This window comes from Sphaerodactylus townsendi, linkage group LG14 (genome assembly GCF_021028975.2).
Source record: "Sphaerodactylus townsendi isolate TG3544 linkage group LG14, MPM_Stown_v2.3, whole genome shotgun sequence".
NCBI lineage: Eukaryota > Metazoa > Chordata > Lepidosauria > Squamata > Sphaerodactylidae > Sphaerodactylus > Sphaerodactylus townsendi.
Genome location: NC_059438.1, coordinates 42,844,289 through 42,869,345, shown reverse-complemented (window position 1 = coordinate 42,869,345; position 25,057 = coordinate 42,844,289). Strand labels below are relative to the sequence as shown.

General features: G+C 43.4%; 1 protein-coding gene across 1 annotated transcript in view; it reads right to left on the bottom strand.

The window, feature by feature from the left end:
- LOC125443477 (death associated protein) overlaps positions 1-22,185 on the bottom strand; it is a 35,099-nt gene extending 12,914 nt beyond the window's left edge. The window contains exons 1-3 of the mRNA XM_048515618.1: positions 21,957-22,185; positions 18,133-18,232; positions 2,768-2,810 (exon numbers count right to left, since the gene is read on the bottom strand). Of these exons, the coding sequence (XP_048371575.1) occupies positions 2,768-2,810; positions 18,133-18,232; positions 21,957-22,014 (201 nt within the window). The 5' untranslated portion in view covers positions 22,015-22,185. The remainder of the gene's footprint in view (positions 1-2,767; positions 2,811-18,132; positions 18,233-21,956) is intronic.
- Between the last annotated feature and the right edge of the window lie 2,872 nt (positions 22,186-25,057).

Below are 25,057 nucleotides of genomic sequence, written 5' to 3'. Positions count from 1 at the left end.
CGGCCCCTCCCACAGGGGTTTCCCTTGCAGGTGGTGGGGCTGCTGGTGGGGCACTGTGGGTTCCCTTGGGGGGGACCGGAGGCTGCTGGGCTCATTTTGGTGTGGCCCTATGGTTGGTCTCCCTGTCTGTGGGGTGGGCCAAGGGGAAAAGGGTGCACTGAGTCCTGCTGCACCGAGGGACAGGTCCGCTGCCTTGTCGCATGTCTGCTGGGGCACGTCACTGGGAGTGAGTAGCTTCTGCCCACACAGCCTGGCTGAATGCTCTCGTCCGCCCCGAGTATGCACTCCAGCTCCTCGTACTAGGGACAGGTGGTTCTCTCATTACCTGTCTTTCTGTTGTGCCGCTGCATACGCTTGAACTCGTGCCTCATGGCTTTTGTTTTGTTAGTTTTAGCCCAGCTCTCTAATCTGTCCAGGTCATTTTGAATTCTTTCCCTGTCCTCCAGGGTATTAGCTACCCCTCCTAATTTGATATCATCTGCAAATTTGATTAACAAGCCCCTTATTTCATTATCCAAGTCATTCATAAAAATATTGAATAGCACTAGGCCTAGTAGAGAACCCCACTACTCACTTCTCTCCAGGATGAAAAAGAGCCATTGATGAGCACTCTTTGTGTTCGACCAGTCAACCAATTACAAATCCATCTAACAGTAGCTTTGTCCACATTTTTCCAGCTTACTTGCAAGAATATTATGGGGCACCTTGTCAAAAACCTTATTAAAATCAAGGTATGCTACATTCACAACATTCCCTTCATCTACCAAAAAAAGAGATAACATTAGTCTGGCATGTCTTGTTTTTGAGAAACCCATGTTGATTTTCAATGATCACATTATTCCCAAGTGCTTAAAAACTGTCTCCGTGATGATCTGCTCTAGAATCTTTCCTAGTATTGATGTCAGGCTGACTGTGCGGTAGTTGTTTGGGTCCTCCTTTTTCCCTTTTTTGAAGATGGAGACAACATTAGCGCTCTTCCAGTCTGCTGAGACTTCTGCTGTTCCTCAGGATTTCTCAAAGATTATAGCAAGCGGTTCTGAGATTACTTTTGCCAGTTCTTTTAATACCCAGGGATGTAATTCAGCAGGCCCTGAAGATTTGAATTCATTTAAAGTATCCAGGTATTCCTGTAGTAGCTCTTTATTTATTCTGTGCTGAATTTCCCCAACTTTATCTTCTGAATCATCTCCTCCCAGTTGAGCACTGTTTTTCTTTTGAGGAAAAACGAGGTGAAGGAGGTGTTGAGTAGTTCTGCCTTTTCTCTGTCCCGTCAGAATTTCACCATCTTCTCCACACAGTGACCCTATCTCCTTTTTCTTCCTTTTGCTATTGACATACCCAAAAAAGCATTTTTAATTGTTTTTAACATCTTGCAAGTCTGAGCTCATTGTGAGCTTTTAGCTTTTCTGAGTTTCTCCCTACATGTCTTGGCTATTTGAATTCCTCTTTAGTATTTCCCCCCTTTTCCATTTCTTGTACTTTTATATCTTTAGAGATCCATCCTGGTTTCTTTAGACACCTCCAATTTTTTCTCCTCACTGGAACTGTTTGAAATTGTGCCTTCAAGATCTTACTTAAGAAACTCCCATCCATCTTGTACTTGGGTGCTGTATGGCCGTGTTTTCTAGTAGCATGGCCATACACCCCGGAAACCACACAGCACCTCATTGATTCCGGCCATGAAAGCCTTCGAAAATACATCTTGTACTTCCTTCTCTTTTGGTATTCTTAGCCATGAGATCACACCCAGTAGTTTCTTAAGTTTACTGAAATCAACTTTCTTAAGGTCTAGAATGTGTGTCCAACTAGACTCGGCATCCCCTTTCCATTCAGTTTCACAGGAATAAAGACTTCAGGAAGAGAACAGTTAGTCCAAGTCAGTCAATGGTAGGCTTCATTCTATATCACTCTCCAGTTAGTTAAAGAATAGGCTGGCTAACAATATTCTGAAGAGCTCATGTTAAGTGGGTGAGCTGACATTTTGCAGCCCCCAAGTTCAGTCGCTGGCATCTTCAGTTAAAGGATCTCCTGTAGCAAGACTAGAAGAGGGCAGTGCTTAAGACCTTAGCAAGCAAGTACCAACCACAGTACTGTGATAAACAGATTGAGGGTATTTTATAGAACACAGCTTTAACAGCTGGTCTCCCAAAAGCATGTGTATAGCATTCTCTTCCTCCACACATTTGTCTTTATTCTTCTCTTGCCACCTTCAAAATGCCAATAAGAAATTCCTAAACTGCCTTTAGGGAATTGACTCTGAATTCTTCTTAATGTATTTTTCTCTTCCCCTCCCTTCTAAAAGTTATCAAAAATCACTGTTACAATATTTCTATAGCAGTTTGGCATCTTTTGAAGCAACCGATTGAGAGTGTGAATATGCACGGATAAATACATTGTATAATAACCGTAATTATTGCAGTTACAGGGGAAAAAAGCCTTCCTCCACTTCAGAACAGTCATTTAGATGATGGGAATTCTATAGTAAGCTTACAAAGAGTACAGTTAACAAACTCAGTGAGAACAAGAAGCAAAGAACCTATTTAGATCATTTAAGAGAAAGAGAAAAAAAGTTATAGCAGAGGATTTTAAGTTAAAACTGTGGGCTAGCTTCTGGAAGAATTTCCTTTCAGCAGAAGGAGACTTACAAAAGATGCTCCTTTAAGTGGAGAAAACTCTCCTAGTGGAACCCAACCCCCAAACCTAATTTTGTGGTTAATTTTACAAATTGACAAGGCATGATTTCAAAACAAAGTAATAAATGACTCACCCTTGCAATGACTCCAGAAATGAACACCGTTTGTTTAGGTGGACTGGAAATGAAAGAATAGCATTTATTTTTTCAATTGCAATATTTCTACAGAATACCAATAATTCCCAAGGAAGATTTTACTAGCAATTCATAATAAAGCCACAAGGAACATTCACAAATCTGTCAGGAAAGCCATTTCATTCAACCTTTTTTTTTGTTACTCCTATGCCCTAATCATCAGAACTACAGACACTTGATTCAGTCTAGGAGATTCCTCTGGAGGCAGTCAGGATGCCACAACCTTCCATCCTACCCTGGTGATGTTCAACATGAACCAGTTTCTGCTATATCAATGGTACAGCTGATAATCTAAAAACTGAGTGGAGAGGAAAACAATTAAGAATAATTTTTCTCTTGTGCCTTAAGGATAGTGCAGCTTGTAACTTAGATGAATGAATATCATTTTATACTTGAGATCTGATAGCATTATGTGGTGTAACTCATGTTATTTTCTCTTTATTGGATTGTAGTAATTGAGGGGTATGACCTATTTCAGAGAAATAGACCAACTAGGAAAGGACAGGGAGTAGCATTATATATCAGGGACAATTATACCTATGAGCAGATCCATGACTTAAATCCTGGAAGCCAGGTTGACACCATCTGGATAATAATTAAGGAGAAGAGAAACAACAGTGATCTCATTGTGAGGGTGTCAGGCATGCGCCATTCTTGGCCTGGCATCTCGCATGTGTGCACCAAGGCCACAGCTGGCCCTGCCATGATCTCTGCCTGAGGTTGAGAAGGTTTTCTTTTGCCTGCATGTTACTAGTGAATAGTGCTTAAAGGTCCCCCTTATCTGCAACTTCCCATAGGGGGGAACTGCCTGTCTCACAACAATGTCTCTGTTCTCACCACCTCTTCTTATGCTGATGTTTTGGGATTTTGGGTTGAGCAGTGTTGCAACTTACAGGTATAAACTGTGGTTCAGAGAGCAAAGCGGTAGCTTTGGCTTTCTGAATCTCGGACTGACACAGTTCCAATAAAGCCCTTGAAACTTTCTTGAGTCTTGTTTGTTGACTGGAGTACCAGACCCTCACAGAGTGTCTATTACAGACCTCTAAGCCAGGCTGAAGAACTGGATGATTTCCTGGAACAGATGACCAATCTTTCAGAAACAGGAGAAGTAGTAGTAATAGATTTAAATTATCCTGATATTTGTTGGGTGTTAAACTCTGCCAAGACTATGAAGTTCAACAAATTCCTCACTGGTCCTGCAGACAATTTCATGGCCCAGAAGGTAGAAGAGGCAACAAGGGAATCAACTATTTTAGATCTGCTCCTAACCAACTATGATGGAAGTGTTATTGTGGTGGAAGTGGTAGGATCCTTAGGTGGGAATGACCATGTTCTCCAGGAGTTTGTTATACAGTTGTGTGTGTTATCAACGAAGTGCGTGTAGAAGTTAAATTGCCTATGACTTATAGAGGTGTACACCCTGTGTTTTATTCCAGACTTCTAAAAAAAGCCCTTCCAGTCAACCTGAGGCACCCAAAGGTGCACTGCATGCACTTAAAACATTTGATCACTTGGAAAAACTTCCCTACTATGAAGAATGAGTGGATTAATGCCTCAGACGTTCAGGTCCCATATTTGGTGTATGAGTTCCATCGCAGCTATCCTCTGGGGCCCCAACATTGATCTTAAAGGGGCAGAATGCCATGATCTGCTAGTCCTGGCCCGATCTTGTCATGTCTCCTGGGTGGAATGTGGGATCCTCTCTCCCAAAGACTTTTTCCTGCCCTGGGACTGCTTTCTGTTCTTTGTCTTTCAGTTTCATTTTCCAAGCATGGCCTCATCTGCTCGTTAACCTGCTGACTTTTGCACTTCAAAGAACTGGGATGTGTGGGTTGTTTTGACCTAGTGAAGGCTATACTGTCTTCTTCCCATGAGATTGGAGCAGAACCTTGTCCCCCCTTGGTAACTGGTACTGAGGTGTGGTATGTTTGTTGGCTGGAGTACCATGGTGAGGGGTATAATGGTGGCTGTTTTTGCGATTAATTATTAGTTTAGGTAACAGAAGTCTAAATGCCTTTTCCTGATGCTGTTTTCAATAAAAGAAATCATCTGAACAAGAAGTCTCATTATTGAACAGTCCATGGGCACAACAGTTTTATGAGCTTCTTGCTCTGCCGTGATCTCTTTGCTACAGTTGATATAATAAGGGAACTGGAAGCCCCTTGGCCATCTCCTGGTCCTATAGTGGACCACTTCACCCTACTCTCCCAGTCCAATGTAGATGGTGGCCATAAGATCTACTACTTGTCATCTTGATCCATGCCCCTTATGGCTGGTGAAAGCCAGTCATGAGGAGCTACGGAGCCACCTGTTGGAGATTTTCAACCATATCCTTGAGCAAGGGGTGTTCCCTGGGAGGCTGAAAGAGACATTAGTACGCCCACTCTTAAAAAGACAATTTTTAGATCCACTGGATCTGGGCAATTACCACCCAGTCTCGAACCTTTCATTAACTGAGAGAGTAGTGGCGGAACAAATGCAGGTATTTCTAGAGGACGCAGAGGTACTGGATCTGTTCTAGTCTGGTTTTCGTGCCGGTCATGGGACAGAGACTATGCTGGTCGCCATCACACATGAGCTCCAGTAACAGCTGCAGCTATTACATCTCACTGCAGCTTCTGACTTGGTTGACCACGATCTATTGACCTACCACTTTGTCAATGCTGGGATTCAGGGCATGGCTCTGAACTGGCTTTAGCAGCACATATACTATACTAAATTGGTTTTATTTTAAAAATAATAATCTGGAGTCACTGTCAAATATTTCCTTCTGGTTTTTAACACAATATTGTGGTTTTATGTGACCTGTTCTGAGAAAACTGCACTGACTCCCTATTCCAATTCAAGATGCTGGTACTGAAATACAAAGCCCAACACAGCCTGGGCCCTATATATCTGAAGGAGTGCCTCTTCCCAAATAGACCTGCCCAGGTGCTGAGGTCAGCAGGGTTGTGGGGTGGCCTTCCTGGTGGCTCCATCACCTTCTGTGATTTGGGAGGAGAAGGCCACCCAGAGGGTCTTCTCTGCAGTGGGCCTGACACTTTGGAATACACTCTTTCTGGAGGTTGCCAGGCACCAACTCTGCAAGGATGTGTTAGCCTTGAGATGCTTGACTCCCAATCATCCTTCTTTCCACTGTAACATTCTCACATTCCGTGGGAACCAGGGAGGGGGGTTTCTAGCAGGAAAACCACAGGGATAAATGTAAACGTTTTACTATAGCCCACCAGAACTGGCTTTGCCAAAGCCAGGTACCAGCTATCTTCAATAAAGACTTCTGATTAAGTATCCAGAGCCTGTGTATTGATTCCAGTCAAAGACCTGACAGGCGCCTGGCAAGACCACCCTGTGAACTGGGCATACAGATGAGCCCTCTTGAGCAGTGCCTCCCCCTCCCCCCATACTTCCCTTTTCCTCTGTAATTGCTACACCAGCACTGTATTGCTGCAGCCCTAGCCCAATTTTTAAAGGGCATTGGGGGGATGATTATATATTTTAGGAAGGTGGGGGAGGGTGCCAGTATGGAGATGGTTTTAAAGTATATTTATGACAATGTTAAGATTGTTTTATGTGTTTTATAATTGTACCCCATCCAGGTGATTAGTCAGTAATAGGCATATAGAAAATAAAGAAATAAAATCAGATTAATAAAATGCATTTTTATTAACAAAGTAAGGCTAAAAATTCAGGCATTGCCCGCTATTCTATATGTGTCGCAGCCTACTTATGGCAACCCAGCAGAGTTTTCAAGGCAAGAGACCAACAGAGATGGTTTGCCATTACCTTCCTCTGCAGAATGACCATGGTCATCCAGAGATCATGCAACATATGCAACATATGCAACTATGCAACTTATCCCTGAAATCAGGCTCCATCCCTGAAGACTGGAAGATGGCCAATGTCACACCAATCTTTAAGAAAGGATCTAGGGGGGACCCGGGAAATTACAGGCCAGTCAGTTTGACATCTGTTCCTGGTAAATTAGTAGAATCTATCATTAAAGATAAAATTATAAAACATGTAGAAAAGCAAGACCTGCAAGGAAAAGAAGTCAGCATGGCTTTTGCAGGAGAGCTGGAAATCCTGTCTTACAAACTTACTAGAGTTCTTTGAGGGTGTAAACAGGCATGTGGACAGGGGTGAACCGGTGGACATTGTCTACTTGGATTTCCACAAGGCTTTTTGACCCAAGCGTTCCTCACCAAGAGACTGTTAGAGAAAACTCCTTGAGAGCAATCAAAAGGAATAAGAGGGGAAGTCCTCCTATGGATTAAAAAACTGGTTGAGAAACAGGAAACAAAGAGTGGGTGTAAAAATGGGAAGTTCTCACAATGGAGGAGAGATGTGGGAGTGGTGTCCCCCAAGGATCAGTTTTGCGGGATCAAGTATGCTCTTTAACCCTATTCATAAATGACCTGGAAGTAGGGGTGGGTAGAAAGCGTGGTGGCCAAGTTTGCCAGATGACTACCAAATTATGCTTAGGGTGGAATTTGAGAACCACAAAGGATTCGCGAAGAGCTCAAAGCGGACCTTGATAAATTAGGTGAGTGGGCTCAGAAATGGCAAATGCAGGTTCAATGTAGCAAAATGTGAAGTATTGATGCACATAGGGGCAAACGAAAATCCAAACTTCACCATACTGCGCTACAGAGGGTCCAGTGCTATCCAGTCACAGAGCCAGGGAAGAGGAGGATTTGGCGTCTTAGTTGATAGTTCCATGGGAATGTCAACTCTCTAATGCATGGCAGCTGTGAAAAAAGGCAAACTCTATGCTTTGGGGATCATTAGAAAAGAGAATTGATAATAAAACTGCAAAGATTGTCATGCCCTTACTATATATAAAGCAAGTGAAGATGCGACCGCACTTGCCAATTACTGTGTCCAGTTCTGGTGCCCTTTAGCATCTCAAAAAGGATATTGTGAGGAGATAGAAAAAAGTGCAGAGAAGGAGCAACAAGGATGGGATTGAGGGGACTGGAGCACCTTCCTATGAGGAGAAAGCTTTGCAGCGTTTGGAGACTCTTTAGTTTGGAGGAGGCTGACTGAGGGGGGGGGGATATGATTGGGAAGTCTACAAAATTATGCATGGGGTAGAAAATGTTGACAGAGAGAATTTTCTCTCTTTCTCACAATACTAGAACCAGGGGGCATTCATTGAAAATGCTGGGGGGAAGAATTAGGACTCATAAAAGGAAACACTTCTTCATGCAACGTGTGATTGGTGTTTGGAATATGCTGCCACAGGAGGTGGTGATGGGCCACCCTAACCCTGGAGTGTAGCTTTTAAAAGGAGAAGCTTGGACCAGCAGATTTATGGAGGAGAAGTCGATCTATGGCTACCAATCTTGATCCTCTTTGATCTGAGATTGCAAATGCCTTAACAGACCAGGTGATCGGGAGCAACAGCCGCAGAAGGCCATTGCGTTCACATCCTACATGTGAGCTCCCAAAGGCACCTGGTGGGCCACTGCGAGTAGCAGAGAGCTGGACTAGATGGACTGTGGTCTGATCCAGCTGGCATGTTCTTATGTTCTTATGTTCTTATCATCCAGGTCAAGGTCAGACCCCTCCCCCCTCCTTTTTACAACTTCTTATATTACTCAAATGTTTATATTTCTCTAATGTTAAAAACTTACTTCAGAGGGTAGTCATGTTGATCTGCAGGACAACGCCTAGATCTGAGTCCAGTAGCACTTCAGAGATCAACAAGATTTTCAAAAGCTTATAGTTGGGAGCACAAGGGAATGTCTAAGCCTCTTTCCCCTTGGTCCTGGTTTAGATTGGTCCCATGCACAGGTTTAGACTTATTAACGGGCAGCCATCAACACAGGACTTATTTTATAGGAATTGTTGAATTATTTTATGTTGCAATGTTTTAACTGATGTATTGATATTGTATTGTATTTTAAATCCTGATTGAAAGCCACACTGGGCCCAGCTTCAGCCAAGAATTTAAAAAGAAATACACCCATGAAGCACAGAACTCCACAACATGGCTCTCAGTCACCCAAAGACATCCCTATGGAAAATGTAACTTGTAGTTAGGCCCTGAGACAAAGTCTGAACTAGGGATTTCCAAGCTCACAGTTTGTAGCCCTTACATTACAATGCCAAAAGTCAACTTTGTGTTGCTGACAGTATGCATTGGCAAAAAATGTCTTGACTAGGTTGTAAATCCTTTTAAATCTATGTCAGTAATTTTGAAACTGAGAATGTGACACTCACTGGGAAGTCTTCCCCTGGTGAGGACAGGAAGGAATGGGAAGACTAGGGTGAGCCAGGAGAGAAGGATCTCACAGAAATCTGGGCCCACTGCCTGTGGCTCAATAACGTTGTATTTTTACAAACACGAAACCTGACATAAATAGACTTTTAATTGTTAACTGAGGCCAGATTCTTGTTTTATGCTCCCATGGAATAACATTGCAAACATACCCAGAGCTGCTGTGGAATCCAAAATAGAGTTGCACACATCCAGGCACATTGAATGGAATGGACTTGCAAGAGCATAACACTGCTTAGGATTGTACTGTAAATGTAATAGTGAGTCCAGACAATCCAAGAACATATGGTACAGTCCATAAAATTCCCACTAATTAAGTCTTAATTTTCTGGTACATTTATGCAGCTATATTTAAAGGTTTCCACAATTAAAAAAACAGAACAGTCATATTTAGACCTTTTTCCGTGCACTCAACTTATTTTCTTGGGAGTTGAGAAGTTGATACCATTCGGAGGCAAATAGGTCTGGGTGCGCTGTGTATATTAAACTGCACACATCAGAGTTAAAACATAATCTGATCCAATACTTGAATATATTCAGCCATGCTCTTGTTTCAAGTAGGTTCTGACCAGTTTCTAAGCATAGTACAACATATGGTACAGAGTGTGGTAATCCAAGTATTTTATAGAGGAAGCCAGATTGTATTCTTTCAACAGAATTGTTTCATGCAGTTATCCATAAGGGAACTCCATAGAGAAGTTGCTGAACTACCTTGGAGTTGAAAACCTTTAGAGCTGCTGGGACATATCCCCTTCCCCTGGTGTGAAAAAACTTTACCACTGCTGAAGCAGTGTGATAACTTCCTTCTACAGCAATATCTCTATGTCTGGCCCATGTGGCTTTATGATGGAAGGTTAGGCCTAGATATTTAAAGGACTTGGAGTGTTCAACCTTAACCCCATTAATAAGCCATCTAGAAGGCTTAAATACATTAGAAAAGATGACAATTTTTGATTTTTCTGGGTTTAAGGACAGGAAGTTAGATGTACAGTACTCCATAGGATTTTTCTAAGAAAGAGCCTTTAGGAAGGCCCACTTGCAGGATCTAGAGATCAAGTCGATATCCTTGCAACGTCATCAGCATAAAAGCAGGAGGTGAATGCGGGTTTGTTTTGAAAAAGAACACTGGAGCTGTGTGCATTAACATGCTGACAACACTTGTATTGCCAAATCATTAATGAATAGAAGTTAAACAAGACTGGGGCCAATACACACAGCCTTGCTTAACACCTCTCTAATCACAGACAGGAATCTTAAGGTTAGGTCTCAGAGTTTGTACATTTTATCTGGCAGGTTGTGTTTGAATAGAGAGATTTAATAAGTAGTAATAATCTAACATCGATCCCTATCTCTGTTAACCTGAGCCACAGCAAGTCTCTTACAACTGAATCAAAGGCACTTTTCAGGTCCAGAAAGGCAGCAAAGATCTTAGATAGCCCCCTTGTTTTGTATTTTAATAACAGGAGGTTAAGGATCAGACAATTATCAAGTGTAGAGCAACCTTTTTTAAATCCTATTTGCTCAGGGTAAAGAATTTTTCCATCATTGATCCAGGTACATAGCCTATTTAACAGGTGTTTGGCATAAAGTTTACCTGAGACAGATAAAAGGCTGATGGGTCTGTAATTAGCTGGTGACATATGGTCACCCTTTTTGAATATTGTTGTTATTATTGCATTTACCCAAGACCCTGGGATAGTACCTGACCTATCAACCAAAGTAAACAGAGCGGCCAGAAGGGGGGGCCAACCAGTCCGGAAATGCTTTGTAAAAATCTGGGGGCATTAGATCCGGGCCAGGTGATTTATAGTTTCAACTGAGCAATTAATAGTCTGATTTCTGAGACTGAGACTGCGGGCCAGGGAGCCACCTGACTGAGAGGTGTCAGGTCGTTCTGCAAGGCTGATTCATTGTCTCCTTTAAATAGACTTTGAAAATATATAAACCAGTTCTAGGGGTTAATAATTAGACATTAAAAGGTTGGCCCACGTGTGTGCATGGCTTCAGCAACTAATGACCAGAACACTCTTGTGTTGTTACTCCTTGAAGCTTGTATTAGAGAGTTCCATAGGGATTTGATGGTCTTTAGTTTGTTTTCACGAAGCAGTTGCATTAGCCGGGACCTGAGAGAAAAATATTCTCGAGGTAAGGTTGCTGCTTTGCTGCTTTTAAAGGTATTAATGTAGATTTTTCTGATCTGATTTTTCACCATTTTACATTCCTTATTGAACTCCCTTTGTTCAGAAATTTGTGTCCAGAAGAAGGAGTTCATTGGGACTTGAGTAACTTTACAACTTACATCTGTGATGTGGTTTCCAAAGTGTACCCCTCATATTGTTCTAAAATTGGGTTGGTGATGGTTGTTTGCTATTAAGTCTTGCCTTAAGCTTTAGTTGGGGAGAAAGAAGAAAGAAACTCTTCAAATTTCCCTTTCAGTGGCCCTATTCCAAATAATTCTTGGAGCTCTACAATAGTTACGGCAAGCTTCATGAGGCTAAAATTAAGAGCTGCCTTTTTCAGAGAAAAAAAAAAAGCTCAAGAGTGGCATATGATGCGGCTCCAAACCACAAACTGATCCCACTTGAAGCTCTACGACCCTGTTCAAAACTTGCTTGAGGAGGGCTTTAGTATGTAATCGGATGAGAGTACTATTACATGGGTATAGTCACCTGAGGTTGCATATTGGGTTAAGCCATTTAAGTGTATTAAGCCAAAGTGGGAGCAAAATTTCACAAAGTCTACCCCCGCCACATTAGTCAGATTGTCTTTTGATTTATCTGGTTAAGGAAAAATACCATGGGCAGTTCTCTGTGTCTATCCCTACCAACTTCTGGAGGCACTGCTCATCTTTACCAACCCTGGCATTAAGATCTCCTGCTACCAACCATTCATTGCATTTGTTAGAAAGTTGTAAAGTTTCTAAATATTCAGTGATTTTACGCCACTGTGTTTCCCTTGTCTTATTGATGGAGCTAGGGGGAAGGTAAACATTTATAATTATGAGACTGCAGCCTTCCCCTGTTATCTTACTGCATGTCCCAAGTGTTCACAAACTGGAAGAGTCAAAACATCAGAAAATAAAGAAGTTTTGATTAGTATTGCAAGTCCAGCTCTATGGCGCCCTCTGAGATTCTCCTTGTGCGCTGGGATATAGCATACAGAATAACCTTGGAGATGGATTGGAGTAGGAGACCAAGTCTCTTGGAGAAGTATGATGTCATGTCTCGAAATATATTGCAAAAAAATCCTGGTTTGTTATTTTGCTGTTCCAGCCAGCAATATTCCAAGAGAGAATCCTCAGAGGTTGCTGGCTGATGGGGAGTGATCAATCAACTTAATTAATTGCTCCAGGGGAGTTGTTTGGGTGTCAAAAAATATACCGCATCACGTTTCTCTACTTTGCACCTTGATAAAAGTGGGGCATCTGATGCATCTGGGATGGGGATAGTATTACTGATGTTATTGGAGCCAGGGTTAGGTGCAGATTGTGCCATTTGGTCCAGGGGAAATGCTGGAGGTTGCTGTGGGTGACACTGTTCCTGATATTCTTCCAGCATTAGTGTGGACAAGGTCAGTGGTTCTATATGTCCCTCGTGGGCCTCAGCAGACATTCTCTTTGAGTTCCTGGGCCCATGTTTTGCCCCCAGTAACCATTCCTACAGCTGTATGGAGCACTCTGTGTGACCTCAGATCTATATCAAGTTCCATCCCTGCTTCCTCTAGTGCAGGGGTCCCCAAACTTTTTAAACAGGGGGCCAGTTCACTGTCCCTCAGACTGTTGGCGGGCCGGACTAAAAAAAAACTATGAACAAATTCCTATGCACAAATGATTGTAAAATGTTTGATTTCTCCTTTCAGTCTTTCTGGTCTATTTTTAGAACAGTGACCAAAGTATGTCAAGTACAGGGTGGGCTTCAAATATTGTTGGGGAGGCTGTGGAATACCTTCCCCTGTAAAAAAAAGCAGAACTTTCCCAATGAAGCATTCCATCTAACCCAGGATTAGGTATCTTCCTGGGTTCTTCCTCCCTAGCAGCCAGCCGGCCGATTCACCAGCCTGGCTGATGCCAATGGGAGTGGAAGTGAACAGAAAGCCTAGAGGAAGCAACACACATGGAGTAGCCCGAGAGGGAAGGGTGGAGCAGGAGTTGCCATGTGTAAGGTTTCCAAGCTCTGGGAACCAGAAAATGCATGGAGATTTGGGGTGCCATCATGTGTGGCAACTGCAATCAGCTTGGCCGTTGGGGCTAAAGTTCCTCCCTCTTCCCTCGAGCCCCCACTGCACACTGAATGGAGCCATCACTGCCATGCCCTGTGCGGGGCGGATCTAAATGCCTTCAAGGGAGCCACATTTGGCCCCCCGGGCGTGGATTTGGGGACCCCTAGCTCCTGAGAATGGGTAGTCATGCCTATTAAAGGTGGGTAGAGCATCCACCACACATTGCTGTGAGTTTGGTGGTTGGGATTCAGGAGATTCTTGCAAAGTAATTAGGCAAGAAGAATCATTTGAGGAGGCTGTTTGATCCTCAGTTGGTTCTACTGTTTCCCTGTTATTTGCATGCACAGCATCCTGTTGTTGCAGGCTTTGGGTGCCATGCTCTTTAATTGCAGAAAGAGATTTTTTTCTAGGAGGTTTTTGAATCTATTAATAGTTACCTCCTCATTTTCTTCCAAGGGAATTTGAGGAAAACTCAAAAAGTTTGTTTTGGCACTGGAAGTTTCTAGCAGGTCTGACAATCCAAGCCCATGTTAGTTCATTATTAGCTTGTAACTTGAGGCTTATCATGGCTCACCCTCTCGATGGTTGTTTGTTAAGTTCCCTTGGGTGGATTGGAGGCAGAACCTCGATTGATCTGATATTTGCAGACAAAGGAGGCTGTGGATTCAGGCATTGAAACTGCTTGTAGCACAAAGTGGGTTCACTAACTTCGGATTAGCAAAAACTCACTGCTTAGCAAAATACACCCTTCCTTGTGGTAGCAATGTTTTTCCTCCTTTAGCATCAGGAAGGGAACGGAGAAATGCCGATTTAAATGTTAGGACAAACCTCAATGTGGTTGGTGCTGCAATTGGCGTGGATAAATTCTGTCAAGAGCCTCCAACAGATTAGTTAAATCTACATCTTTTAGCCTGTTTCCAAATAATATTTTTAAGTTATATCTGACATCCCCCTCGAGGGAATTCCATTTAGGGAGGCTTCCTTCATAGTTAGAAATGCGATCACACAGAATTTTTGTTGAAGGCATCAGTTTTAAGCTGCTGCTGCAGGAGATTTTGTTATTGCTGATTTTTACACTTTTTCCCTAGGACTTTGATTGTCCAGAATTGCCCACTTGAGCACTTCTGTAGCAACGGGGTTGCTTATGCTTTACTGGTTGTTTTGAGCTGATGTGAAATTTCCCTGTCTTTTGCTTTGGGAGGAAGAATGCGTTGGCATAGACGAGATGCATGGTTTTCTTGTCTAAGCAGCCTGTCTATTTTTCCATCAAGGGATCTTTAAATGCTCACTTAAATTTTTTCCAAGGTTACTGCTGTCCAAGTTACAGAGCATTGCATTGCATCGATTCTTAACTTCTTTGCTGCTTTTACTAATCCCACTTGTGGTTGAACTACAGAGATAAAGGGAGTTTTCCAAGGGAGCTTGGATTTGTGGTCATCGGTAGGGACGTTATTTTCAGTAGACTCGGCACGCTCATTAGCTTTAGGTGACTGTGCGATCTGCTCTGCAGTCTCTAGATGACTCAGCAGGGCAAACCGGTTGGCAGTCGGAACTCCAGTATGATGGATGCAATCCTCAGTAGAGTCTCTCCAGTACAAAAGCAAAATATGTGTTTATTTTTTAATTCCATTTCTGAGCTGGCCAAGTGCTCGAATCCTCCATGTCACGCTGGCGCTTTCTGGCACTCATATTCTATCAATGAGTTAAAATAGATTAATATAAACTGTTGTTACAGTTGGGGTGGGCACCTTAAGTTAATTGATTAGTTAAAACTTCCCCTTAAGGTTTTGGGGATTCTAAAACCTAGGGCTTGAGGATTCTAAAACCAAAACTACAACGAAACCCAATAAAACAATAAAACAGTAAAACAATTAGCTAGGAGCTAGCAGTTGCTAAAATCTTTTTAAAACCTTTTTTTAAAGAAGTTAAACAGTCTCTAATTACCCTAATAAAAGGACACTGGTATCAAGCCCAGCAATAAAATTGTTAAAAGTTAAAATATACTAAAACTAAATTAAAAACCAACATATATATATAAACTTTTATTAGGCATAGAATCCATATAACAGCCAACATTGTCCAAACAAGTATCCCATACATGAGAACCATCGCAGGTAATCATTTCAAAGTTTCTATAAGGAACCTAGCTACAAAAGTTAAAATCTCGGAGGCGGAATTGTTTAGTAGAAACGTAATCTTCCCCACAGTAGAGTATTCATTAAAGATTACAGGACAAAAAGCAAAAAGTCTGGTCCTAGATCCCTCATATTTGGGGCAGTCAAGCAATATATGTTCCATGGTTTGAATCACTGTGGTACAATGAGGACATTTCCGCTCTTGCAGGTCAATTTTTCGGAACCTTCCTTGTAGCATAGAGCAAGGGAAGGAGTTACATCGAGCCCTAGTGATTATCCATCTATGCTTGGGCTCCTGAAGTAAACTTGTGATTGATTGAAGTAAACTTGTGATTGATTTTAAATGTGATTGATTTTAAATTTGATATTAAATTTGATATTAAAAAAGAGGGAGGAGCAATTGCTTCTCGCCTTGTCCTGCAGAAATTAAAAGCCAACATTAGCTGGAAGATAGTAGGTTTAAAAGTTTTAAAAGAAACTCAAGGAACACGGAGCCCAGTCAAATGAGTGCAGCTGGCATGTCGCCAGCATTAAGCGTGAATGATAAAACAATTTTAGATTAAAAGGGAGTGCTAGTAGATAAAAAGTGAGTGAGGTAAAAGAACTTTTTAAAACTTATCTTATTTAAAACTTAAAACTTATTTAAAACTTATTTAAAACTTATTTAAAACTTAAAACTTATTTAAAACTTAAAACTTAAAACTTATTTAAAACTTGGCTTAGAAACTTGAATCTGCAAAAAAGAAATCTTGCGGAGGAGCTTCGTCAGGGGAGGCTGACCACACGAACTTGGCTTGGCTGGAACCGGCATTTCTTGGGAGTTAATACAAAGCATTGCAATTGGTTTGGGCAAGGTTTTTACACTTATGAAGTCAGTTTATTTTTTTCACACATGGTTTAAAGGATGAGGATTTTCAAAGGAGGCATCAGTGTCATTATCGCAGGAGTCAGAGCACCCCCCTTTTTTTAAATGGACCTAAAAATCAATATATTGCTGTAGTATTGTGATGATAGTTCAAGTGGGTTCTCTGAATTCCCATCTTTCATTTTTTTAAAGGAAGACTTTAATGCTTCTCTCATGGAAATACACCTTTTTCCTTATATCTCTGCAAAAGAAAGAGCTTTAAAAATGAAAGCTGGGAATTCAGAGAACCTGCTTAAACTATCATCACAGCATTACAGAGATACAACAATGTTTTAGGGCTTAAAAACATTTAAGTGAAATCATGCATCTTCAGGGCAGGCAGCGAAGAGGAAGTGGTTTGATGATGATATCAAATAATTGAAAAGGGGGCTGGAAGTGATGGGGAGTGGGGGGAGGCAAAAAAAAACAACAGAAGCATTATACACAAAGCCAAAATTGGTGTCAGAATCCCAAAAACTGAAACAAACTCATGTAAAAGAACAGTAGTTTATTGAGTATTGAGGATCTTCTCTGGTCATGCTAGAACTGAGGTTTGCCCGCGCAAAACCCAGTAGTTAAAACAGACTGCACCCCCCATCCTGGGAAAGCGCGCCCAAAAAGAACTGTGAAAGAGATAACGGTAAAGACAGTCAGGCACTGACCTTGGGCAGTACCTGGTACAGTATAACATCACACAGAAGACAATTGAAAGTCGGTTAGAAATGCATTTAACCCATTCCTTCACCCCCAGCATACAGAAAGCAGCAATAGCAAAATCTCCATAATAAAAGGCCTCCTGACAATTGGATTCCAAAAAAAGATCAGGGTAAAAGAATCAGGAAAAAATGGTGAATAACCCCCAAAAATCCAAAGCTAAAACTAAAAGCACAAATATGTGCATAAATCAGAATATAAACCAAAGCATTATCAGACAAGAACCAACAGAAAAAATATTATATGCCTACTAAAGGTTGTTGTAAAGTTAAAAAAAACATGAGGAAAAACCCACAGACACAGTATATTCCCAATTACCACACCAAATGCTGAAACAGTGGCGGGCTATGCTTTGCTTGTGAGCTATCCTAGAGAATTGGCTGGTTACAAGAACTGAGCTATTCAGATTATTAGCCTAAGACAGTATGGCAATTTTTATGCACTCAGAATTGTGAAAGGATAGAATTCACTCAAAAGTTATGAGCTCCAACCATACATTTGAAAACAAACACAGAAGCACTTTCTGTATTGATATTTCCTTTGGTTATTCACTAAAAAAATGTCAACTGACAAAAGGTCAAATTGTTGCCCAGGTATAGTAGGTGAATCCATACGAAGACTGCATTATACAATGAAATTGCTTTTGAGGCAACATACTAGCTGCAGGCAACAGAAGATGACTGTTGGCTCTGGGATACACATGACCAGGGCAGAAAGGATGCTGGATCTGATAGATGCTTCTTATGTATTTATAGAACAATTACAAAGAGTCTAAAAAGTGCAAAAACACAGGAGTTAAGGCTACATAATAAAAATTGTGCATTATCAGCTCATGCCTTTATGCTACCCAATTACTGTTTGAACGTATAGATTTTAGCCACTGAAAACCCTAGGCCACAAGACATCTACAACTATTTCAGTGGAAGAGGTCTATGCAAAATCACAGTTTCCATCATAGCTACAGTTTATTTGCTGCAGTCTACCAGGTATCTTTTGTAATGTGTGAACCAGCCCTTTGCAAGTGTCTCTCTAATGTACAGGGATGCCTCACCTGCTGCTGGTTTCCCATTCCTGATCATCCTTATCTTTTTCCTCTTTGGTATCCACAGCATGTGGGTGTTTCTGCACAATTCTCATTCCACCAGCTTTGACTGCAATGAAAAGAAGAATATATGCTAGGTGATGGGACAAAGCAGACCGATGAGAAGGAAGTGAACAAAATGTACATATTAATTTAACAAAACAAATATGCTTTAAATGGTCACACAAAAGAACATATATCGGCACTCTCAATTTTTTACCCCATGAGAAGACAATTGTTCCTAAAATGTCCACAGAAGTTATGAACAAACTGTCCTGCACATTAAAAAGTTAGTACTATGAGTGATTATCTGAAACCATCATCTACATATATAACGCAAAATACCACTGACTCACTGACTCATCAACAGAACTCAAAAACCACCGAAGCCACAAACATGAAATTTGGCACACCTGTTCCTTTCGTACTCCAGGTGCTCACTAAGAAAGGATTTCCCAAAATATTCACTTCCACTTGATTTATTACCTATTTACTGTTTTAACTGCTCTGGCCATCTGCGTGAACATTCTAAGGGTGAGGAATCACCCATCTAAGATGTCCTCCGCCTCCAGAAGAATGACGCATGGGCCCAGCATCTTTTCTTGTTCTGCTTCAGATATTCTTGGTCTTTAGCTTTTTATAAGTGGCTGAGAGTAAGCTGGGGCAGCAGATCCAAGACTAGCCGAGAGTGTAGGGCAGTGATGGTGAACCTTTTCGAGACCGAGTGCCCAAATGGCAACGAAAAACCCACTTATTTATCACAAAGTGCCAACACAGCAATTTAACCTGAATACTGAGGTTTAAGTTTAGAAAAAAACAACTCATACATTAACATCTTTTGTCTTAAAAGAAAAATACAGTAACAGAGCTTTCAATGATACAACTTTTTATTGAAAGGTAAAAGTTTGCATTTGGCATGCTTTTGAACAATTAATGTGATTTTTGCTGTTGTATACATGCTGATAGTTTGTCTAACCTTGGCTCATATTTGAAAGTTTGAGAGCAACACATGCAGCACTCAGGTCATCTGTTCCTGGTGCCAAATTTGATATAATTCAAAGCTGAAAACAGTTGCTCACACGCATGAGATGACCCAAACAAAGAAAGGAAAGCAATCCCAAGTTCTTTCACTGACTTAAACTTATTTGGGAGAGAATTCCACACTTTAAGGATTTCATTTTCAGAACTGTGCTGTCCTTGGTCATCCCTTCTATCTTCTCAAGTGTTTCACACAGGTCACAGAATTTATTTTTCCAGATAGAGTTTTCTTGAAATTCCAATAGCTCCATTTCCAGATTTCCTAAATCTAACCAGTGTAAGAAGGAAAGTTCAAGTTCTTCAATTTTGGCTTTAGAATTATGGAATCGTAGAATGATAGAGTTGGAAGAGACCACAAGGGCCATCAAGTCCAACCCCCTGCAATGCAGGAACACACAATCGAAGAACTCCCGACATATGCTCATCCAGCCTTTGTTTAAAAACCTCCAAAGAAGGAGACTCCACCATCTCCAAGGCAGTGAATTCCACTGTCGAACCGTGCTGATGGTCAGGAAGTTCTTCCTAATGTTTAGGTGGAATCTCTTTTCCTTCACCTTGAATCCATTACTCCGTGTCCTAGTCTCTGAGGCAGCAGAAAACAAGCTTGCTCCTACATGACATCCTTTCAAATATTTAATCATGGGTATCACGTCACCCCTTAACCAATGCTTCTCCAGACTAAACATCCCCAGCTCCCAAAGCCTCTCTTTGTACGGCATGGACTCCAGACCCTTTACCATTTTGGTTGCCCCCCTCTGGACCCGCTCCAGCCTGTCAATATCCCTCACGAACTGCAGTGCCCAGAACGATACACAATATTGCAGGTGAGGTCTAACCAATGCAAAATAGAGAAGTACAATTACATCCCTCAATCTTGACACCATATACCTATTGATACAACCCAGAATCGCATTGGCTTTCTTAGGCTCATTCCGCACATGCAGAACAATGCACTTTCAAACTGCTTTCAGTGCTCTTTGAAGCTGTGCGGGATAGCAAAATCCACTTGCAAACAGTTGTGAAAGTGGTTTGAAAACACATTATTTTGTGTGTGCAGAAGGGGCCTTAGTCGCCACATCACACTGCTAACTCATTTTTAGTTTATGGTCTACTAAGACTCCCAGATCTCTTTCGCATGTAGAGCGCCAGGTGTCACCCATCCTATATCTGTGTCAAGCCAGGTGTCACCCATCCTATATCTGTGCATTTCTTTTTTTCTGCCTATGTGTAGTATATTACGTTTATCTCTGTTGAAACTCATTTTGTTTGTTTTGGCCCAGCTGTCTAATCTGTCTAGGTCATCTCTGGGGTATTAGCTACCCCTCCTAATTAGCATGCCCTCTATTCCATTATCTAAGTCATTGATAAAAATATTGACAGAACCCCACTAGTCACTTCTTTCCAGGTTGAAGATGAGCCATTAATTAGCACCTTTTGAGTTTGATCAGACAACCAATTAGAAATCCATCTAATAGTAGCATTGTCTAGTCCCGTGATGGTGAACCTATGGCACATGTGTCACAGGTGGCACGCGGAGGCCTCTCGCCAGGCAAGCGAGTGCCTGACTCCCCCCCTCCCCCAAGCAGGTTGCCGCCACCATTCCCACTCTGCCCAGGGGAGAAGGTGGCTGCCTTCTCCCTGGGGCAGAGGGGGAATGGCGGCAGCACCCTGCTCGGGGCCTCCTGGTCTCGCAGTGCGGGAGCCTGCGGTGCCAAGCAGCCAACCCCATCGGCCCAAGGGAGAAGGTGGCTGCATTTTTGGATCCCACCACTGGGCAGGAGGATCCACTGATGGAAGTGAATAGATATCAAACATCCTTTTAGTGGAGCAGTGTTAGCTGTGCTCAGTCACCAAGCCCAACGCAGCCCAAGTTCAGCCCCCACCAGTGGTGACCTTCATGTTGAGGGGAGGAGCAGGAGGGAAGGGAACGCTTGGTCATTTTGCTGGGGGGGGGATGTGCCAACAGCAAACTTATGGCGGGGGAAGTGGGGTATCGATCCAAACATTTCCTGTTCTTCTTATAAGAAATTGAACCTTCAGAGGGGCCGTAAAGCTGGCTGCGGTCTGGCGCTGTTGACGGCTGTCGTGGCCGTGGCCTGGCGGTTCTTACGCCTGAGGTTTGCCTGCATCCTCGGCAAGGCGAGTCGTGAGAGACCGACCAGCCGCGGCGGCCGCGCTGCTCAGACGCTGCACACGAGCGCCTTCTGAAGACCGTGTTGACTCGCGATGCTTCATGGCTGCCCCACAGCTGTGGCGGTTTTCCTTTCGAGGGGGAGGGGGAGGGGCTTGGCTTGGCGCGTTTCTCTCGGCCACGAGGCGCCCCCAAGGAGCTCACCCCCCGCCCCGTGACCCGCAAGCAACGAGGTGCTGCCTCTCCGCACGGCGCTGTGACGGGGACCCTCCCAGCCACGCCCCCTCCCCGCGGGCCCTCCCGGCTGGCAGCGCCGCCAGAGCCAGGCCGACCCGCAGCCCTCGGCCCACAAGCCGGCGAGACCCGCTCCCTCCCAGCAGGCCACTCGAGGAGACCCCCGGGAAAGAGCCCGCCCCCCGCCCGCACGCCCCCCGCACCTGCCCCAGTCGCCCACCCGGCGGAGCGCACCGCGCACCCTTCCCGCACCGGCCACCCGCTCGGCAGTCTCCCCCCAAAGGCCTTCCGAGAATGGCGGGGGGCGCCCCCCCAGCGGCCTCCAGATCCCGGAAGGCCTTCCCTCTTCCGCCCGCCCCTCAGCGCCGGGCCCGGAGGGGAGCGGCCGTACCCGCGGGCAGGTGTCCGGCTCGGGTCTCGGTCTTGACGTGCGGCGGTGAAGAAGCCATCGCGCTGGGAGGGGACGGGCGGGCAGCAGCAGCCGCAGGCGGCGCCCGGCCGATCAGGCGCCGCCCCTTTGGCGCCCGGTTCTGCCGACGTGGCGGGGGCGGCAGGGCAAGGCAGGAGGGCCCCGCCCCAAACAGCCCGCTACGGCGGCCGGGCTGGGTTGGCGGCGCAGGGGCGGCTCAGCCGCTCTTGGTCTCCAAGGCGGCGGAGGGAGAGCAGCGGCGCGGGGCGCTCTCTCCGGCCACGGAGGCGGGCGGGGCGGGGCGGGGCGGGGCGGCGGCAAATGCTTCGCCGTGTTCCAGAACTCCGCTAGAGATAGGAAGGGTTTTTTTAAAAAAGGGCTGTTTGGAGTCCTGATCTTCAGGCCCGTCCCGCTGCCTTTTCCGATCGCCCCCTGCAATTCCAAGATTGAGCTGAACTGACTCAAATTGAATTGCGAGTAGACCTGCTTAGGATTGCTCCCTTAAATGGAGAAAGGTAAAAGGTGGATCTGACCACAATGTCTGAACACAACAATCACGTATGCCACGCTCCATGGCACTGCAGTGGTGAAAAATCCTGCTTGAAAAACATGGATCCTTGTGGATTCTCATGATTTCTCCACTTGATCACCCCAAAATCACCAGCACATCACTGCTCATGTCTGACCAATAGCCAAGAGTCAGACATTCTGGCTATTGGCAGGCAGAGTAGTAGGATCATGTTAGGATGATTACCCCTCAACATTCATGGGGCCTGCTGGCCTGCTTGCAGTCCAGATTCAAACTGAAGATCTTTACAGTCTTAAATGACTGCATGCTTCACTGTGAACCTAAGTGCAAATCAGTCCATTAAGATGAGGGCAGAGGGCAACCGAGACCATCAAAAAGATGGAGCATATTTCCTGAGAGGAACGGCTGAGGACACTGGGACTTTCCAGTCTACAGCACAGATGGATGAGGGAAGTCATGAATGTGGTTATAAAATTATGCAGGCGGTGTAGTGGTACAGAGAGAAAACCTGGATGGATTCAACATTCTTACTCTTACTGAACTCTTACTGAATTCTATCAAAAATCTACCTAGTCCAGTGGTGGCAAACCTATGGCACGGGTGCCAGAGGTGGCACTCAGAGCCCTCTCTGTGGGCACGCGCAAACAGAGTGCCCCCCCCCCCACATCTAGGCTGGCCTGGGCTGCTGGGCTCGATTATTAGCATTAAACCTAAGACCTAGTTTTAGGGAAGCAGTGTTGGTAACCCTGTCAAGTGCTGTTAAACCCCACTGATTTTCATGTGAAGAACTAAAGCGCGATCCTTTACCTGGGAGTAAGCTCAGTTGCTGGCAATGGGTCTTGCTTCTGAGTAAACCCTCCTAGGGTCGGGATTCACCCGTTGGAAGAGTTGCACGGTTGCTTCAAAGCAAAGCCACCGACTACCACCAAGTTTACTCCTGAGTAACGCACACCTCGGAGCCAACTGTTTTTTCTAAACTAAAACCTCAGTATTCAGGTTAAATTGCCGTGTTGGCCCTTTGCGATAAATACGTTGGTTTTGGGTTGCAATTTGGGCACTCAGTCTCGAAAAGGTTCGCTATCACTGACCTAGTCTCTGTCTGACATGCTTAGCACTAGTATAACACACACCATCTAACACATATGAATTCCTACAGGGTCTGTCTATTTAATGCAAGCTTCCGTGTGGAAATGAGTAATTGATACTTTTAATGGAAAGAATTTAGTACAATTCTATTGAGAATCTAGCTATTCTATGTCTGACATGCTTAGCACTAGCATAACACGCTCACACGTGTTATGTTGCTGAATTTCATTGGCTAAATTTTCAATTGAAGGTTGGTATTTTGTACACTTCAAGCCCAAGCAAGCACTACTAACTTCATCTGTCAATCTGTTTCTTTTGTTGGTTCTGATATTATTTAATGCTGAGAATAAGATCTCACAAAAGTACGTAGAGGGAAAAATTGTGAGTAAAGCCATTGCTATATTTTTCAGGATGCTAAAAGCGTCTGGTAATCGGTTCTAGGCACTCCAAATTTCCTGCTCTTAGTGACACTCCTCTTGATTCTCCAAGCGGCACCTTTCCAGATTCACAAGCTTTGACCTCAAGTTGACAAACACCTGAGCCCAGATGCTGTCTTGAAATTCTGCAAGTTGCATCTCCAAATCATCAATTTGCATCCATTGGAAACCATTTAATTCCAAACTACTGTAGACTACTACATTAGGATACTTAATTATTTTCATGGTCTGTTCTAGGCTTCTAAATTGATTAAATCTATCACTGAACTGGTCAAGTAACGAACCTAAAACATACTGGTACTTTATATGCAAGGGTTCCATTTCATTTTGTACAGCTGCACTGGTCTTCTCAAAATACTTTGTTGTTTGAGGAAAATACTTATAAGTTTTAGTTTCTACATCTCGCTTCAAAATTTTAAGTTTACTTTCAAAAGCTTTTATGTATCCAAACATAACGTCAATACTTTTACCAGAACCTTGTAACTTTAAGTTCAGTTCATTAATATGAGCAGAGAGATCTGAAAAAAAAAACATCAGGGTGTTGACCCACTTATCATCACTGAGCTGAGGAAAGTTTCCCAGATCCTTATCCTCAAGAAATATCTTAATTTCTTCAAAGCACTCCACCATTTTGCCTCGGCTCAGCCATCTTACATTATTGTACATCAGCAGTCCACTGTAGATGGAATCAACCTCCAGTAAAAGTGCAAAAAATTCTCGTGAAGGGGGCGAGCAGCTATTAAATTAGCTATTTTTGTAACAACTGACATTAAGTTGTTTAAGTCGGTGAATCCTTCCTTGGCACATAAAGCCTCCTGATAGATAATACAATGAAAAGGCACAATCAGATGTCCAATAGCTTCCATAAACAGTTTGACAAATCCAACTTCCCCCCCACCATGTTTGGTGCCCCATCTGTCGTCACTGACACAACTTTAGAGATATCAATGCTTAGGTCACGTTTTTACATGTTTAACAACCTGACATATTTCGCTTCCTGATGTACTTGTTGGCACTGATACTAACTTTAT